We start from the raw sequence: 18,448 nt of genomic DNA, 5'->3' as shown, positions 1-18,448 counted from the left end.
GAAAATCGCTAAACTTTGGTGCTGCTTCAACACAGCTTTGTTAAATTGCTAAATAAAATGTAACTGTACTTTTGAGGCCACACCAGCAGATGGCGGTGGTGCAAAAGAAGGGCAGATGTGTTTCCACCCCAGTCGGTCACTTTACGGCAGTGTTTTTGTTCAGCAGCCGTAAAGCGGGGCGTGCAGAATCGGAGGAAGGTTAAAACGCCTTGAAGAAAACACGGTAAATACAAACATTTAACGGGAAATAGCGACACGTAAACAGGCTGTGGACGTGTTTGCTACACCGCAGATTTTAAATGAAGTTTGAAAATTGCGTCAGTGAGCAAATACTGTGAAATAAATGCGGTCCGTGATTAGCATGGGTGGCTGTCATTGAAGGGTGATTTCAGCAGCGGGTTATATTATCGTAATGTAACGGATTCATTTCAACAGCCATAACTACTTCATACATTTGTTAACTTTAATTACAGATACGAATATTTTCGTCTTTATGTGTTTTTCCTGTAATGTTTACGACGGGCTGTCTACGGTTAGCTGTTAGCAGACCGTTTGGCGTTTACTAAGAGTCCAGATTTTTTCCATGGCTCTGTGGAGATGTGAGGATGATTAGTCTGCTTGTAGTGTAGGCAGTGAGTCTGAGCATTTATATTTTTAAGGTGGGCAGGGTGGAGTGGGTGAAGACGAGTGTCGGGGGTTGATTTGTGATAGAAAGAGTGAAGAGGAAAGTTTGCAAGATGTAGTGAGACCTGCTGTGACTGGACGATGGTTGGTTAATCAAAAAGACAGGTGGTCGAGTTGAAGATTAGAAATGAGTATATCAGAGGGACAGATCAGTTCGAGCAGTTTGGAGACAAAGTTAGAGAAGCAAGGCTGAGATGGTTTGGGCATGTGCAGAGAAGAGAGAGGGGATATGCTGTCTGAAGACGGAGCTCGAATGTAGTAAAAGGAGGACATGTAGAGGGCTTGTATGAGAGAGAGACAGATGATCCAACAGCTGAAAGATAATGAAACACTAAAAGTTAAATAGCCAGCTTTTTATTTTGTTGTTGATATAGAAATAAAATACTTAAATTACTGTCCTCCTTTAAACTGGGTAGTGCTGTCATAGTAGCAGATTTTTAAAGATAACTGTGGCCAAAAGAATCAAACATACAAAATTTTGGGATTTAAATTTTTTGTTTTTTAATTTCTCCTTTAATTTATTCATTTTTCTGTATATATATATTTTTTTAATAGTTTGGCTGAGAGAAGTTGAAGAGAAGGGGGATGATGTCCAAAAGTATATAAAAAAGACTTTACAGGAGCTTGTTATTTACTATAGTTTATTCTTACATTTGAAATGTAATTGTAAGTTTCATCACTAATACCACTAAATCACAACCCCCTGATTTGGGCAGAATTTAGGTTGATTTAGTTGAACTCGTTTTTTATTGTATCACTTTGAGTTTTTGCTTTTTTTTGCTTGCTATATTTAAAAACTCATGAGTGCTTAGTTTTTATTAAAATCCCTACTTCTGCCTTTATAGATATAAAATACCGTAGATCCAAATACCTGTATACTTATACTGATATAAGTTATTCAGTGATTACAGTTACTGATATGTCTAGAGTTCAGTTAGACCAGCTTACAAATTCCAGTTTTAATTTGTTAAGTTTCATTTTAAATTAAAAGCATAAAATTTGCCCTGTCCTGCCTCACTTTAATCTCTCTCGGTCCTGTGCCTCTCCTCGTTCAGCATCATGCCGTTCGTGGATCTGCAGTCGCGGCTCGGTATCAACTTGGACCGCTGGCTGCTGCTGCAGAGCGGAGAGCAGCCCAACAAGCGGGCGGCACGCTGCCACGCCTTCGAGAAGGAGTGGATCGAATGTTCTCATGGCATCGGGCAGACCCGTGCCAAGAAGGAGTGCCAGCTGGAGTTTGAGGACTTCTATGAGTGCATGCACAGGCAGAAGACGGTAATCTGACTCCTCATACTCGACTGCTTCTGTGCAAATTGCACTGGTTTAATTAACGGCTGCTGCATTATCAGAAATAACGATTAGATACTAAAGTAATCTAATTATAGAGGATAGTTGTAATAAGCTAGAACCGTAAGTTATATCTAGTTCCATTAAGAGGATGAATCTTCTCTCAAACTGTTAAAAATTAACACATCACCCGAATCTCACCTCCTCCACACCACACTTGGCATGACAGCCCATGTGTTGTTGGACAGAGCACTTTCACTACAGTTTACAGTGGGGCAAAAAAGTATTTAGTCAGCCACCGATTGTGCAAGTTCCCCCACTTAAAATGATGACAGAGGTCAGTAATTTGCACCAGAGGTACACTTCAACTGTGAGAGACAGAATGTGGAAAAAAAATCCATGAATCCACATGGTAGGATTTGTAAAGAATTTATTCGTAAATCAGGGTGGAAAATAAGTATTTGGTCAATAACAAAAATACAACTCAATACTTTGTAACATAACCTTTGTTGGCAATAACAGAGGTCAAACGTTTACTATAGGTCTTTACCAGGTTTGCACACACAGGAGCTGGTATTTTGGCCCATTCCTCCATGCAGATCTTCTCGAGAGCAGTGATGTTTTGGGGCTGTCGCCGAGCAACACGGACTTTCAACTCCCGCCACAGATTTTCTATGGGGTTGAGGTCTGGAGACTGGCTAGGCCACTCCAGGACTTTCAAATGCTTCTTACGGAGCCACTCCTTTGTTGCCCGAGCGGTGTGTTTTGGATCATTGTCATGTTGGAAGACCCAGCCTCGTTTCATCTTCAAAGTTCTCACTGATGGAAGGAGGTTTTGGCTCAAAATCTCACAATACATGGCCCCATTCATTCTGTCCTTAACACGGATCAGTCGTCCTGTCCCCTTGGCAGAAAAACAGCCCCATAGCATGATGTTTCCACCCCCATGCTTCACAGTAGGTATGGTGTTCTTGGGATGCAACTCAGTATTCTTCTTCCTCCAAACACGACGAGTTGAGTTTATACCAAAAAGTTCTACTTTGGTTTCATCTGACCACATGACATTCTCCCAATCCTCTGCTGTATCATCCATGTGCTCTCTGGCAAACTTCAGACGGGCCTGGACATGCACTGGCTTCAGCAGCGGAACACGTCTGGCACTGCGGGATTTGATTCCCTGCCGTTGTCGTGTGTTACTGATGGTGACCTTTGTTACTTTGGTCCCAGCTCTCTGCAGGTCATTCACCAGGTCCCCCCGTGTGGTTCTGGGATCTTTGCTCACCGTTCTCATGATCATTTTGACCCCACGGGATGAGATCTTGCGTGGAGCCCCAGATCGAGGGAGATTATCAGTGGTCTTGTATGTCTTCCATTTTCTGATGATTGCTCCCACAGTTGATTTTTTTCACACCAAGCTGCTTGCCTATTGTAGATTCACTCTTCCCAGTCTGGTGCAGGTCTACAATACTTTTCCTGGTGTCCTTCGAAAGCTCTTTGGTCTTGGCCATGGCGGAGTTTGGAGTCTGACTGTTTGAGGCTGTGGACAGGTGTCTTTTATACAGATGATGAGTTCAAACAGGTGCCATTCATACAGGTAACGAGTGGGGGACAGAAAAGCTTCTTACAGAAGACGTTACAGGTCTGTGAGAGCCACAGATTTTCCTTGTTTGAGGTGACCAAATACTTATTTTCCACCCTGATTTACAAATAAATTCTTTACAAATCCTACCATGTGAATTCATGGATTTTTTTTTTCACATTCTGTCTCTCACAGTTGAAGTGTACCTCTGGTGCAAATTACTGACCTCTGTCATCATTTTAAGTGGGGGAACTTGCACAATCGGTGGCTGACTAAATACTTTTTTGCCCCACTGTATCTTTATATTGGGGGGGGAAAAATCAATGTGCTGTTAGTCAATTATGCTTGCAGTGACGTGGCCATCTGCTTTCTCATTATTTGTCCTCATTTTGACTCCTTTTGGAATATTAATATAAATCTCTGCGTAGGAGCAAAGACAGGAGATTGTCATTCATGCTTTCATTTCATCAAGACTGGACTGCTGTAATTCACTGTTTACATGTTTAAATAAAAACTCCCTGCAGCGTCTGCAGATTGTTCAAAATGCTTCAGCAAGACTTCTGACCGAAACATCGAAGTACTCACATGTGACACCGTTTTTAATACAGCTGCATTGGCTCCCCATCGAATTCAGGGTCCACTTCAAGATTCTGGTACTGACTTATAGAGCTCTTCATGGTCAAGCACCTTCCTACATCATTGAACTTCTACAGACTTATGTTCCTAGCAGGTCTCTTAGGTCATGTGACCAGGGTCTACTTATCATTCACCATACAAAGTGGAGAGTGAAGGGAGACAGAGCTTTTGCCACTGTGGCTCCCAGGCTGTGGAGCTCTCTCCCACTGAGCATAAGATCTGTGGACTCAGTAGCTTCTTTCAAAAAAACAACTAAAAACACATCTTTTTAGAATTGCATTTTGTTAACTGTTGTCTGTTTTGTTTTATACTTTGTTATCCTTGTGTGAAGCACTTTGTGATCTTTTATCTAGAAAGGTGCTATGTAAATAAAGTTCTACTTACTTACTTAATTCAACAAACCAGCCTATTTTGCCTGAGTATTTGACATGTTGGCATCTCTCTTAACCTTTGTGGCATTAAATGACTTGATTGTCATGCAGAGTTTGAATAATAAGAAAACTATTTAAAAAGTGAAAGAAAAACTAGCGTCCATTTCAAATCTGCAAAGTAATGTAGTTGAACTGAAGTCAGCCTATCTGACAGAGTGGGGGAGTCAGCAGAGGACAGACTGACAGCTCTGGGTGGAAGTGCAGAAGCAGCACAAAGTTCAGACTCTCGCTCTTTGCTTGTTAGCCGTGTGTCATCATTTGAAAACACGATGGAGCGGGATGAAGTGCTGATTCAAGATGCATGTCCGCTTCGGCCTCAAGGTTTCACGTCAGATTTGCTTCCACTGAGGACATGTTTTAAAGATTAACTGCGCGGCATCTTCATGCCAAATTTTAACATCAGCATTCATTAAAACAGGCCGTTTGAGATGTTAGAACATCACTCAGAGGAATCCCTGCATCTCTGCTGAGTGCATGTGGACAGGAAGATGCTGCTTTTACAGAACCGTGGTTGGGACTGTAGAGCCAATGGAGCTAAAGCTTGTGGTGTTTAACAGTGACGCATGTTGCAAGGAGTAAAAGATGGTGGCAGAAGAACAAATTTTTTTTACTTTGAACTGAAAGGTGATGCAGAACACCCTTTATTTTGAATTCCTGTTATATATCTCTCTCTTCTCCCCATCTTCCCTGCAGCACGAAAGGCTGTATGCCATCCGTCAGCAGCGCGACAAGCTGATTAAGGAGGGGAAATACACGCCGCCGAGCCACCACACAGGCAAGGCTGAACAGACTCCATGAAGGAACATCCAGCTGTCCGCAGTTCTGTTCTTGTGTATAGCCAATCAGATATCTCTTATTTCCTGTTCACCTGTACAAGTTTGCAAATAAATGTTATCACCCACTGTCGTCACCTTCTCATTTCCTGTTATCTTCCGTATAGTATTCTGAAATTTACACTATATATAAGGGTGTTTGAGGAGATGGATTCATCTTATTTCTCATCTTAATTCATTTGCAGTTTTAAATTTATTGGTTCTATTTACAGGCTCACAAAAAATGTACAAACTCAGTACTTTGTAATAAGAAAAAAACAGTCCAGTAAACTGACATTGTTGTGCATTTTCTTGATTTTAGCAAGATATTCAAATACAAACAAAACAACAGCAAACAAAAAAGACTAGAATTTGAGGTACTAAGTATTTCTATTTTACACTAATAGACAGAGCATCTATTATTACTATATGGAATATCTCCTTTGCAAAACTCACACAAGCAAAGTGTCTATTAAAAACACATTGCGAGCTGGTTAAGATTAATGAAACAACACTAAATGCTCCTAAAACATTTGAATGCAGCACAGTTTTTATTATTGTAAAAGTTACATAGCACATGCAGTTCTGTGTTTGCGGTTTGGCTACGTAGAGGAGGTATATGATCTCTTCAATGACTTCTGGGTCTGCTCCCAGTTGAGCTTCCTCAAAAACCTCCAGGAAGCTGTCAGACTTAATGGTTTGAAATGTGCACGTATAACAGCTGGTCTACCCTTCATCTTTTGTTATTGTAATTTTCCAAAGTGCTCTGTGTGTTTAGCCCTTAAACCCTAATGTTGAGCTGAATATTGGTTAAATCAGAATTTAATGTTTGCATTAAAAGTCAGGCCTGTGAGTGATGCAGTGAGTAAACCAACAGTTGTTGAATTTAATATCCTCACCACAGCTGCTTTATTGACTTCTATGAAATGATTTACTGCCCTTCCAGTTGTTGTAGTCAGCAGTCTGCTCTGCAGTGTCTTAATATAAGTGCAAGTTAAAGTGAAGTCTATTTTCTTAACCCACTGACCTAATTTTAGTAAAGTGTACTGTGGATCAGTGAGTGAGTGCTCCCGAGGGACAGCTCAACCACCCTGATGAGAGATAGATCTGAATGGATGCTCCCTGACATCCTTGAGTCAATAAGCAGCCTTTAAATCAGGCTGATGGGGTTAGGAGGCTTCATGAGCCACCACAAGATGGAGCAGGAGCACAGATAAAACACTCAGGTTCCTCAGATTTTACACCCAGGCACTTCTTCTTCAACCCACTCGAGTTTCATGGCTGCATTTATGGTAATTCTTTGTTTATTCGTCCTCTGGTTCTTTTATACATGCAGACTCCACCGTGAGATTTAATTATATGCATCCCTGTAGCCACCAGTGAGGACACAGAGGTCAGATCCTCTGCAAAATTAATGGTGGGGGGTTCATGGTTCATGACATGGAGATGAGTTTATCCTATATTTGTATGTTTTTTCACACACTGATTCTCAGATTTGTATACCAAAGCTGAGTGAGTTTAGTTTACCAGTGATCTGCCTATATTCCTGACATCAGGTCTTGTTTTTAAGGTCATTTGAAGGTCAAACATGGTAGATTTTTTTTTGCAACAGAAAGAAATGTGACTCGTCACAATGATTGCTTGATACCTTCTGTATCCCTCTATCTTTTTGTTTCAGCTAAGTCCCCAGAGTGTTAAAGTCTCACCAACCTCCTCTGAGGTTTTGACTGTTTGTCCTCACGTGTGGGTGAATGTTTTTCCATGAGGACTGAGTCACACACTCTGAAAGCAGCTGGTCCCACTGTTTTCCAGTTCAAATCCAGATTGGCTTTATTAAACTGGAAATTAAAGATAATCCCGCCTGCGCTGCAAAAGATTTCCAGAAATGATTTATGCTTCCCATTATCACAACATTCCAGCTGTGAACAACGTTTTACACAATGTAACGATGATCAGTTCAGCATTGGTCAATAATTAACTGCAAGTGAAAGAATCTTGAGATCAGTGAACTTTACACTTTGTGTAGCTGGTGGTTCATGCGCTGTTTGGTGAAACTGGCAGCAGTGCAGATAATCCAGCTGTGCTTCTCCTTCTGTGACCGGGCTGATCAGCTGTGACGGAGGGAGGGTGAAAACTGGGATTATCCTGCAGCAGTGGCTGGACAACCCAACCTGCCATACATCCAGGTATTACAGTGGTACCGATTTAAACCAACGTCTTATCAGCCTGAGCGCCAAATACACTGATACCTTAAAAAACATCATTTTTACTCACTGCACTGAACATTACCACTACAGGTTGGTCAGTACGCTCCTTAATGAAACCCGCATATATCACCCCACTTCAGACTTTAGCTTTTATCATCACATGCAACCTGACGGTCAGTTTAGTGAGAAGATTGAAACAGATCCCAGACCAGAGCGGTAAAAAGTTCCACAGAGCAAGTTAAAAAGAGAAGCAGTGTTTAACATGATCGAGAGCTGCATGAGAAGATGATCTTGAAAGGGAGGATGGTGACATTTAAATCAGGTGAAGACTAATTTGTTTTAGAGGCCTTTTCCTGGAGCCTTTTTGTGTTTTTCTGGAGGCAAACTGGAGCATGATAGTGATTGGCAACCCCAAATCAGTGAGCTAAAAGACATGAAAATGCCACATGGGGCCAAAGTGATAACTGCATGAATCTGTGTTGATCTTCTGTGGTTTCATATTAGAGATACCTTCATATAATCCTTTTTTTTTCCTTTTATTTAATTAAATTATATATGTTTAGATACAGAGCGGTGAAGTCCGGTCTGTTCCAGGAGTCCAGTTTTCTCCAAATGAGTAATGCGGGACTCCAGCGTCAGCTCAGACTGTGAAGGATCTCCTCCCAGAAGACTGGGAGCGGCACCCCAAACTCTCCCAATGCTTTCCACTGCGCTCCCTTCCTCCAGCTGTAATCAATTGCTTTTTAAGATACTCCCTGCCTTCCTCCAGCTGTTTGGAGAAGGGAGAGGAGGGGTGGCGATGGTAGTATGGAGGGATTATAAAATCCCAGATTAATACGATCGCATGTGGCGTAAAAGCGCGGACCAGATCAAGCGCTGCTTCTTTTACATAATCCCGAAATATGTGAATGGAGCAAATGCACCACTGTGAACGCCTGTGGTTTCCCTATTCTCTAAGAGATTTAAGAGAAAGTATGTGTGTGTGTGTTGTGTGTGTGTGTGTGTGCGCGCGCGCGCGCGCGTCTCGGTCCAGGTTTGGCGGTGCTGCTGAGCCACAGATGACGCAGGAGTACACCCGAAATCTCAATTTCCGCGACACTTACACACTCAGTAGTCATGGGTTAAGTATCGTAGCCGTGAAAACTGCCTATTTAACAGAAAAGAGAGGTTGTGTGTGTGTGAAAGCGGACCGGGAGAGGAGGGCTGGTGGGGGGTTGCTGAAGGCGAGAGGAGCAGAGAGAGAGAGAGAAGCAGAGACTGAGAGAGGGGGGAAAGGAGGAGGAATAGGACAGCCATTACCATTCAGGATCACGTTGCCCGCTGTTCTCTCCAGCCTCATCCCACCGGCTGCGTGTCGGTTCGGTTTTGGAGCAAAAAACCTTGAATACAAAGCCAGAAAACATCCAAGCTTCCATCCACCCATCTACCCCCAGGAGGAGAGGGAGCAGCGGCGGCAGCATCCCCGGCCTCCCTCGCGCTGTGCTCGGATTCCAGGACCGCTGCTGCCCCGGGGAAGGTAAGCGCTCCGGAGCTCATGCAGGCAGGCAGCTCGTGTCTGTGCTTCACACTCTCGTGCGCGTTCAAACCATCGTGATCATGTGTTTTCACGAGCTGTCAGGCCCGCTGCTGTTATGGAGTGTTTACAGGGACAAAACACTGATGCTTATTAGCTCAAAACGGATCGCTGTTACTCACTTTAAAAGAAATTTACAGACATGTTCAATAAGAACTGCAGACCAATCATAACTTGTGCACAGGTTATAATATATGGATGGAGTTGTTGTTTTTTTCCCCCAGACTCAACGTGTTGCTCATTAGCTCTGCGTTTATTGGCGTGATTTCCAGGAGATGCACTGCAAGTTTTAGTAATCTCATACATCCGCCCTGTTTCTAAGCACACTGCTCATGATTTGTGTGCTGAAGGGCTGGGCTGGAAATAACCAGCGGACATTCACACTGAGAGAGATATAGAGGGGGTTTCTGGGTCGTGAGAAGGCTGCCGTGGCTGTTTCTCCTAATGAGACACTCAGCAGCAGCAGTATGGAAGCAGCATTTAGTCAACAGTGCCAACCACAAATGGATAAATGTAATTAGTTGGTGTTATCCATCCAAGCAGTGGCCGTGTGTTGGACAAAGAGCTCCCTGCTTTCCAGCCTTTCAGTGCGCGCACACAGCGTTTGGGCTCCATGTCTGATGTCCATTCATGCAAACACATTCCCTCCTCACAATCAAAGGGAAAGACAGACAGAGAGAGAGCGAGGCAAGCGTGCAACGCTGGTGACACGAAACACCAGCTGCAGCTATATCTCTGTTATATGTGCACCAACATGCCCCGTGAGAGGCTGCCATTATTGATCCGTGCATCCCTGCAGCCAATTATATCCAGAGACACCCCATCATCACCAGCAGCACCTCCATCTCTACCTGCTGCATGAATCCCAGTGGGCTCCATAACTGCAGGCTGTCTATCTGTCTGGAAAATACTGGATATAATGTGCAAGGTGCAGCCAGAGGGAGGGAAAAACAGGATTCAAGCAGGAGTCCCCTCCTGCCGTTCAGCACCAGATGGTCAAATATACATCTCCCTCTAGCCTTATGCTGGACATTCAGCTTTCAGACTACTACACTCCTAACACTCTCAAACCTTCATTTCCATTTAAATGGTCGTTTTAAATTGGTTTCTTCCATTTTTTCCTCTGCACTGCCACGACACACCTCCTTACTACTGCACGTTACAGTGCAGGAAAGCACCAACATGTCTGTGAGGATGGGGATAGAAGACAGGACTGTTATAGTGGGAGACGTGGTTGTTATTTAATTTGCAATGAATTGTGGAATGTCTGGTTTATTTCAATCAGATCATCCAATTTAGACTAACAGCAGTGGAAGCTGTTGTTGCTTACTGTCATAAACAAGTGAAAAGTGGACATTATAGGCGCCTAGAGCTCAAGGTGACACCTCCAGGTTTCCTGTTTTTGTACGTCCAGCAGTTGAAAGCCAAGAGATGCTCAATTTATAATGAAATAAAATAAAAACAAAAGACTAATTAATCCATGATGGAATATATAAATATATCTAAACTGCTCATTTTGATAAACTAAAAAACTAAAACAATAAAAGCAGCAAAATCTGAACATCTGAGACACTGGGAGCCAGCGGATGTTTGGATTTTTACTCATCTCAAACATGTAGTTTCCACCGTGCCTCATTTGCTTCATTACAGGTTATGGCTTTGGTGTGGACACAAGTCACTTTTTGGCTGATTATAACCTATCTTCTTTATTTTAAAAAGCCTGATGGTGAGGAAAAATGAAGACTTTCCAAGCATATAGTATGATCCTTGCCTCATTTCAGAGCTTTAAATCCTTCCTCTTCAAGTGGTTCTGGCTGTTATCAGGCTAGGATTACCCCCATTTGAGAACCAGTGGGCATGTTATCATTCATTTGGAGTGTGGTGTCCACCTGATGAATGAACTTCATTCACATTTTAGCTTTACTTTAGTCTCCGTCAGCTTCCGAGGGTAAACATCCAGCATTTTATCAACTATATTTTCCATCCTGTTCACTAGCTTGTTGCCAGTGTGATATTTTTATCCTGGGACTTGTTTGGGAACAAAGTGACTTATCCATTTAGTCATTCAGCATTGTTTTCATGGTGCTGAAATCGTCCCTCTGCTCTTTGTGAAATTCACGACTGGCACCTCCACCCTTCTGTCTGTCTGCCTGTCTGTCTGGCCAAGACTCTCTGTGTTGATTTTCTTCTCCCTGCAGCTTTCTGGTCTGCAGAGAGCATTTTTACCATGAGTGAATAAAGGTGGAACAAAGCCAGACACACTAACATTGCTTATCGCCACATCCTGGAGCAGTAAATATTGACAAGCGTATACAAGACAGGCATACGATGACAAACGATCAGGTCATTCAAATAAGAGATCCTGTTTCTTGTGTCATCCTTGCTCATCTATGCACATACTTTTCTTTCTTTTGTTTAGCTGTCCTTTTTTTTCACTCTCATGTTGATGGACTCCAGTACACTCATGCCAAGCAGCGTTGTTGGCAGTCCAGTCCCATTTGTGTATTTATGCATGCATACTTTCGTGTGTGTGTCTGCATGTGTATTAATGTATGTCTGTGTGTGCACGTGTGGGGGAGCTCAGTCTAGCCATTCATTTATCCAGTCAGTCAGTCGTTGGTGTGTTACTCATCATAGCTGGCAGCTGCAGTTTAAAGGGAGGCATTTCTCATTCATTCTTATATTACACTGACTAGTTACACTTTTAATAACTGACGTAAGGAACACGCTTTAGATATGCTTATTACATTTATGCATGGGAGGGAAAGAAGTTGCATCACTTACATTGTCCTACCTTTCTCCATTTTTTCTGACTTATCTTATTCAAATATGTCCTTTAGAAGACACGCAGCACAAGCGTGGAAGTGTTGAAATGCTACATCCTATATAAGACAAAATGGGAAAAGGTTTTGCTTTGGAAACTATAGATATGGCTCTCCTTATTTCCCAGATTCTCACAGTGAGACGGTGATGCAACACAGATGTAAACATGCCCCTTTGCTAACCTTTTTTTTTTTTAAACAAACATAAACTTTAAGCAGGTTTTTTTTAACAATAAATCTTATTTCCAGCATATGATATATTATCTTTGTTTTGTTTCCAGGAGCTTTACTGATTTTTAGATCATTACATCAGGTTTTATTTGCATTTTACACAGAATCTCAGCTTTTTGGACACAGGGTTGTACCCTTCAGCTCAGTGACATGCTGATCTTTCTTACTTAATATGTAATTTATCTAATTTATACACAAAGAAACAAAAACAAACAATAATCTTGTCAACCTTTATATGTTAAATACAGACATGGGAGCAAGTATCATCTTTTTATGCAATATATTTTTTTAAAAGCAAAAGAAAAATGAATTAAATTGAAGTTTTACAGTTAGTAATGTTAGCCTTTTTTCCTTATGCTAAGCTAATCACTGATTGCTGACTCGTTTTTTATATACATATATTTCCAAACCTATATTGTTTATCTGTAATCTAATAAATGTAAGTATGATCTAAAGGGATTTAAGCCAACTTAAACTGGAAAACCTTAAAACTAAAAGCATAAAATATAGCAGGTCCTTTTTTTCTCAATAAGCTAGACTAGTTAGCTTTTAGCTTTTAAGTTGCGTATGTTTATCTGGGATTTCCCCCCCCCTTGACTGGATTTAGCAGCACCACATAAATCAGGTCAGTCAACCAAATAATAAATTCAATGTATTTAATTTTAATCATCAGAAATAGAAACAGTGGGTAAGCTAGCATTTGCTAAAGCTACTTGCATTACTGAATAAAGCTAATCAGTGCACCCTTATAAAAAGGAAATAGAAAAATGTAGTTTGTATAAATGTGACTATATTAAACCACAGTATAAGACATGTACAGCTACAGGAAAAACTAAGCGTATCTCATAATTCAGCAGCTTTAGTAGCAGTATCCTGTGTGCCTCTGTCAGTATTTCATATTGTTGAGCTAAACTTGCTAAACTTTCTTCGTTTTCTTCACACTCTTTTATGCATAGCTCTCATAAGGTCCCACCACAGCATTTCTGGCTAAGGTCTGTACTTTCACTGCGTCATTGCTGTACTTTGATTCTTGATTCTAAAAAATTAACATATTTTATTTGTTAATTTTTTCACTAATTGGACTGTCATTAACTTTAACATGCTAACTGAAGCCTGTAGAGTCTGAGATGTAGCTCTTAGTTTTTTACAGTTTCTCTGAGCATTGCATGGTCTGACCTCAGGGGGAATTTGGTGGGACATCCACTCCTGCGAAGATTGTGACGTTGTGAATCACTTAATATTTAGAATATATAGAACACAAAAAAAGGTCAGGTTAAGGTAATAACTTAGTTTCAATCAACTACAGTTTGTAGTTTCTTTGTCAGACTTCATATCTCAGTCTATTTTGGGGGGTTGTTTCAGGTTTTACTGGGTTAGTTGGGAGCATGCAGGTTCCCAGATTTTGCAGGATGTACACAATGAGTCAGATGTTAATCAGTTGTGTTTTCTTGTTTGGTGGCTTCATGTTACGGTGTGTGTCAGGGATTGTTTTTGTCCAATGAGCATGAATGTCAGTGAAACTCTCATCAGTGGCTGTTACCATGCTGGAATGCTGCCCTGAAGAGACTAGAGTTTCACCGGCAGTTACGACCGTTAGTCTGCAAATGTCTGGATTTCTCTCGCTCCTCAAATCTCTTCTCCTGTCTTCCCTCGTCGCTCTTTCTCACTCTACATCTCTGTCACAGTCTCTCTCTGTTTTATGTTACTTTTGTTTCCTGCAGCACACACACACACACACATTCAGACACACACACGCTGCTGAGACTAAGCTGTGGGAACAGACCGTGTCCATGTAAATCCTGGCTGCGAGTTATAAATCAGGCCAGTCAACCATCCAGTACCTTTGTTTGGTTTGATTGAACTGCTACAGTCTGTCACAGGAAGAGGCCAAAAGCTCTGCGTGTATATATGTCCTATATATACAAATACGCCTGTATTACAATATTATTGTTTGATAGAAAACCTAAGCAACAGCAGTGTTGTTTAACCTTTCAGTGCTTTTCTCCCTTTTGTAAATGGGATGTTTTTGACTTTTGTTAAACCAGGCAAATAATTTAAAGACATTTATTCAGGCTCGAAGAACATTTGTGGGTCATTTCAGAGTCGCGTGATACCTCTTAGATCTATCAGTTAGTAGATTTGTAAAATTAATAACAAAAATCATCTAACAAATAGTTTCAATCTGGGGCACATTTTTATATTGATTGTCTAAAAATGTTTAACTGAAAGTCTAAAATCAAATCAAGAGGAACAGGGTTAGTTTTTATGAACCACAGTCATGTGTTGGTTAGTGCCAAACACCAAGAAGGTTCTGGGTTTGAACCCGCTGGCCTCTCTGTGTTTGGATTGCATGTTGCTGGTCATTTGCTTTTTTAAGTCATAATTAATAGGATATAATAAGTTTAATAGGAAGGAGGAAAGGCCCAAGGGCACAGAGGCAGAAATGCAGAGGAATGGATGTTCCTGCAGGGATTTGGAGCAGATTACCCAGAGCTGAGTGCAGTGGCAGGGACTCATCACTGACCTGTGCTTCTCATGGAGTGACGACTCATAGACCAGTGATTAATGACAGCAACAATCATGGCAGCACATCACCTGAGTACCTTGGACTGAAGGTTCTGATTAGAATTTGGTGAGCGGAGGTTAAAGGTCACTTTACAAAAAAACCTCAATATTTAACCATAAATCACACATTTCTCCAATAATTCTAGCAGACTGTACACAAATGTCTCACTGGAAAAAATCTGAAGTGATATTTATTTCCAAAAGTTCAATAGTTATCTTTACCATGACGAAATAATACGACATGAAACTCTGACTTTTATTAAGAAGAGCCAAGTGTGAGCATGTTTGGTCAGATATTAAATTGGTGACTCAAATCTTTTCTGGCCACCAATTAAATTCCTTCAAAATCTTCCATATAAATAGATATGTGAGTGTGAACAGGAAGAGAGGCAACCTGTAACTTCACTGGTTGGTTAAGGTGCACACCCGAAAGGTGGTAATTCTTCTGTAGACATGAAGCAAAGATTAAACAGTTGGTGTGTCAGAAAGCAATGATTAAGTTAAGCACTTTTGAGAAACTAGGGCTCAAATTAACCTGTGATGGCCCCTTTTCAGTGTATATTTTAAAGTGTAATGGCTGGAATTCACCAAACTGTGTGTGTGCTTTTGTTTGATGGTCTTATTGAGGAAAGCTGTGTCTGTGAGTAAAAACGCCTTGGCGAGGGTCTCATCACAGAAGGAGTGAGCTCGCTCTTGCTCGCGTTTCTCCTCCTGGTAGTTTCTTTTTCTTCAAAGTTCTCATTCTGTCTTCACGGAGCTGTAATGACACGGTGCGGCTTTGAAGCCTCAGTTCTGGCTCTATTTATAAAACCGCTTGTTGCAGTGGCACTGACTCACTGTCAGAAAGCGGCAGGGAACCAGACTTACACACACAGCTATACACCAGTGAGGTCGCTGAGAATTCTGGGAAGGCATTTAACCTCTTCCTCGCGGCGTTGCTGGGGAGACGGAGGGATTCAGGAAGTGGGGTTTTGCCAGCGGTTTAGCCAGAGGCCAGTCAGCGGAGGTGGAGGAGGAGGAGGAGGATTTTTGGCAGCAGCGGAGCAGATGGAAATCTCAGCCGTTGTGTTGGACTCACACGTCGTGCAGTGAATCATTCCCACTCTGTGACCACCTCTCAGGTCATTCCACAGTGTAGTCTGCTACAGCATGGAGGGGGTAAACGCAGATCTACTGTGACGAAGTCTTTGGCAGCCAGCAGAAGTTATTCAGCGACAATCTGCAACACTTTGAGGGTTAAGCCGATTGTTTGCTAAGGAGAATTTCTCAGAGGTCGCAGTGTTCGCTTTTAGCTCTAACTGTCGGTGGATGAACTGTAGAACAAACAGTATCCCCGTCTAGTGAAGTTGGCGGGCTTTTGAAAACAAGGAAATAAAAGTAATATGTCATCTCTAATTATTTAAAGATTATAACTTATTCTACTCTTGTTTAAAACAAACACTGACATAAACAAGAAAAACATAATTTATTTGTGCATTCAAATACAACAGCTCTGCCATAATTTATACTTTGTGCTGAGTCCACTTTATAGTTACTGCTGAGGTCAAAGTCTGCATATTTTACCCACTGCACTGATTTAAATGGGGAGGAAATGTCATAAATGATGACGTTAATCAAGGCTGAATTCCATTTAGCTGCTTTCAGTTTCAGGGTTCTGCTTTTATGCACAGGCCACAGACTCATTTGATTAGAACAAAGCAGCTGTTAGTGCTGTTAGTAACACCTGTACTTTTATGTACTTTTTCACAATAACAAGCTAGCATCCTGCTGCTCTCCCATGCATTCAGCTGCATTTGATATTATTGTCCCCCGTTTTTAAACCTCAGCACAGAACTGCTGGGACTCCCTGTGGAGCTGAAATATAAGAGCTGATATAAGGCAATTCATTCTCTCAGAATAGAGGTGCTGAGTTTAGAGTTATTGATGTATTGATCCTGAGATGGACGGATCAGTTCATCGGGTCCCCAGAGTCCTACAAACACACACACACACTTCCTTCTTGTGTGTGTGACGCCTGCAGCCCCTAATTCGCTTTAGAGAGGTAGGTTAAAGAGTGGAGATGAGCAACAGATAGAAGTGTAGAAACGTGAGAAGGTATAAGGAGTGAAAGCGAGACGAAGACAAAGGGAAAAGCTCTCTTCTGTCTTCCTGCATATTGACTCTTCTTTAAAAATAGAAACGCTACTCAGACTTTAAAATCTCATCTCGCTGCTCCTTTTTCATCACAGCCTCTGCTCAGCCTGCTGAACTGTTTCCCATCCCCCCACCTCAGCTCAGAGATTACTTTCTTCCATCACACCTGGAATCTTCCATATATCTATAAAAACTGGTGTGTGTCCAAACTGGAGCAGTTACACCAGCTTCTATCTCTTTTTATGCCTTAAAAGTTTGCATGATCTTTGTGTTTGTCCGGGGGCTGTAAATGTAGCTGTAACCTTACAGCTCAGCTGAGGGAGGACAGCGTCAGTGTTTACGCTGTCAGGAGCATGACCCCCTTCATCACGGATAGATGCTTCAGTGCTGTGATGTAGCTGGCAGTCTAATTCAGCCAAAGGGAAACAGTGTGAGTCTGCTCACGACAAGCTTGCAGACTTGTTTGTGCAATCTGGTTGTGATTTTTGGAAAGAAATATTACTGTGGAGTTTATCAAAAGTTTGAGCACCATGAAGCGAGTGTCATTGAGTTCCACTGTAATTAGGAAAACGCAGACATCTATCTGGATGTCTAAAGAGCACACTAAGATAGAGGAAAAATATAAATAAATAACAGTTTGGAATGAGTTCCCATTTGAGCAATTTGTCAGTGCACCCACAACTTCGAAGAAAATTGTGTTTTTAAAAAGCTTGAAAGATGGTTTTTTTTAAAATAATAGATGTTGCAAAAAATGTCATGTGGGGTAAAGAAATCCACAAAATGTACAAAATAAGAAGCTTTTTCAGTAATGTAGGAACATGGACCACATCTATTTTAGAAGCATCCATCCGAGAGGTGATGTACAGGTCAACAGTGTTAGGACTGTGATTGGATAACTACATCTATGGCCAGTTTAGACAGTTAATGTCACATGATGCCATCTTTGGCCTCTGAGAGGAAGCCAGAGTGCTGAAACCCATGCAGGCACAGGGAGAACATGTAAACACATAGAAAAGCATCAGCTAATCACAAGGTTTGAACACAGAGCCTTCTTGCTGTGAGGCACAGTTCAAACCACCGCGCCTCCGTGTTGCAGAAGCAGTCTGTGCATTATTTATGTGTCGGTCCGAGCACATAAATAGCGATTTAAGAGGGTAAAGCAAGCGGTCCGCTTTATGCGTTCTGATCAACTGAAGCTAAGGATGAAATTTCATCTGTGTCTCAAAGTTACATCTTTCATGTTTTGTTTATTCGAGCAAGCCTCAGACATTTCCAGTGCGATGTGTGTCGTCTTCTTCTCTGAGCCGCTGTTTCGCTTCCATCCAGCTGTCGCTGCACATCTGCAGCTTCCTGAACACTGAAGCTATCATCTGGACACAATGATTAGTTTAACCCAGTTCATTCTCCTTCCTCATTTCTCTCATCCGTCTTGCTACATTACTACTGTTGTTATGTTACAACTTTGCATCATTCATGACCCCTGCGTGA

At 41.7% G+C, this 18,448-nt stretch overlaps 2 protein-coding genes and 1 long non-coding RNA gene across 4 annotated transcripts in view; 2 read left to right on the top strand and 1 right to left on the bottom strand.

The window, feature by feature from the left end:
- Positions 1-5,519, top strand: ndufs5 (NADH:ubiquinone oxidoreductase subunit S5). Its single transcript, XM_026156084.2, has 3 exons — positions 1-223; positions 1,740-1,959; positions 5,311-5,519. The coding sequence occupies exons 2-3, from the start codon at positions 1,744-1,746 to the stop codon at positions 5,413-5,415; spliced, it is 321 nt and encodes a 106-aa protein (XP_026011869.1). The 5' UTR covers positions 1-223; positions 1,740-1,743; the 3' UTR covers positions 5,416-5,519.
- Positions 5,520-7,233: 1,714 nt separating this feature from the next.
- Positions 7,234-9,074, bottom strand: LOC145423526 (uncharacterized). Its single transcript, XR_013904580.1, has 2 exons — positions 8,936-9,074; positions 7,234-7,540 (listed from the first exon to the last, which is right to left on the bottom strand). It is a non-coding gene; the product is annotated as an uncharacterized LOC145423526 (long non-coding RNA).
- The window catches only part of macf1a (microtubule actin crosslinking factor 1a), a 235,137-nt gene continuing 225,625 nt past the window's right edge, over positions 8,937-18,448 (top strand). For both annotated transcript variants that reach the window (XM_080296149.1, XM_080296146.1), the window contains exon 1: positions 8,937-9,152. The gene's annotated coding sequence lies outside the window, so the exon portion shown is untranslated. The remainder of the gene's footprint in view (positions 9,153-18,448) is intronic.

Source organism: Astatotilapia calliptera, chromosome 22 (assembly GCF_964374335.1).
Source record: "Astatotilapia calliptera chromosome 22, fAstCal68.1, whole genome shotgun sequence".
NCBI lineage: Eukaryota > Metazoa > Chordata > Actinopteri > Cichliformes > Cichlidae > Astatotilapia > Astatotilapia calliptera.
This window is presented reverse-complemented; position numbering and strand designations above follow the sequence as displayed.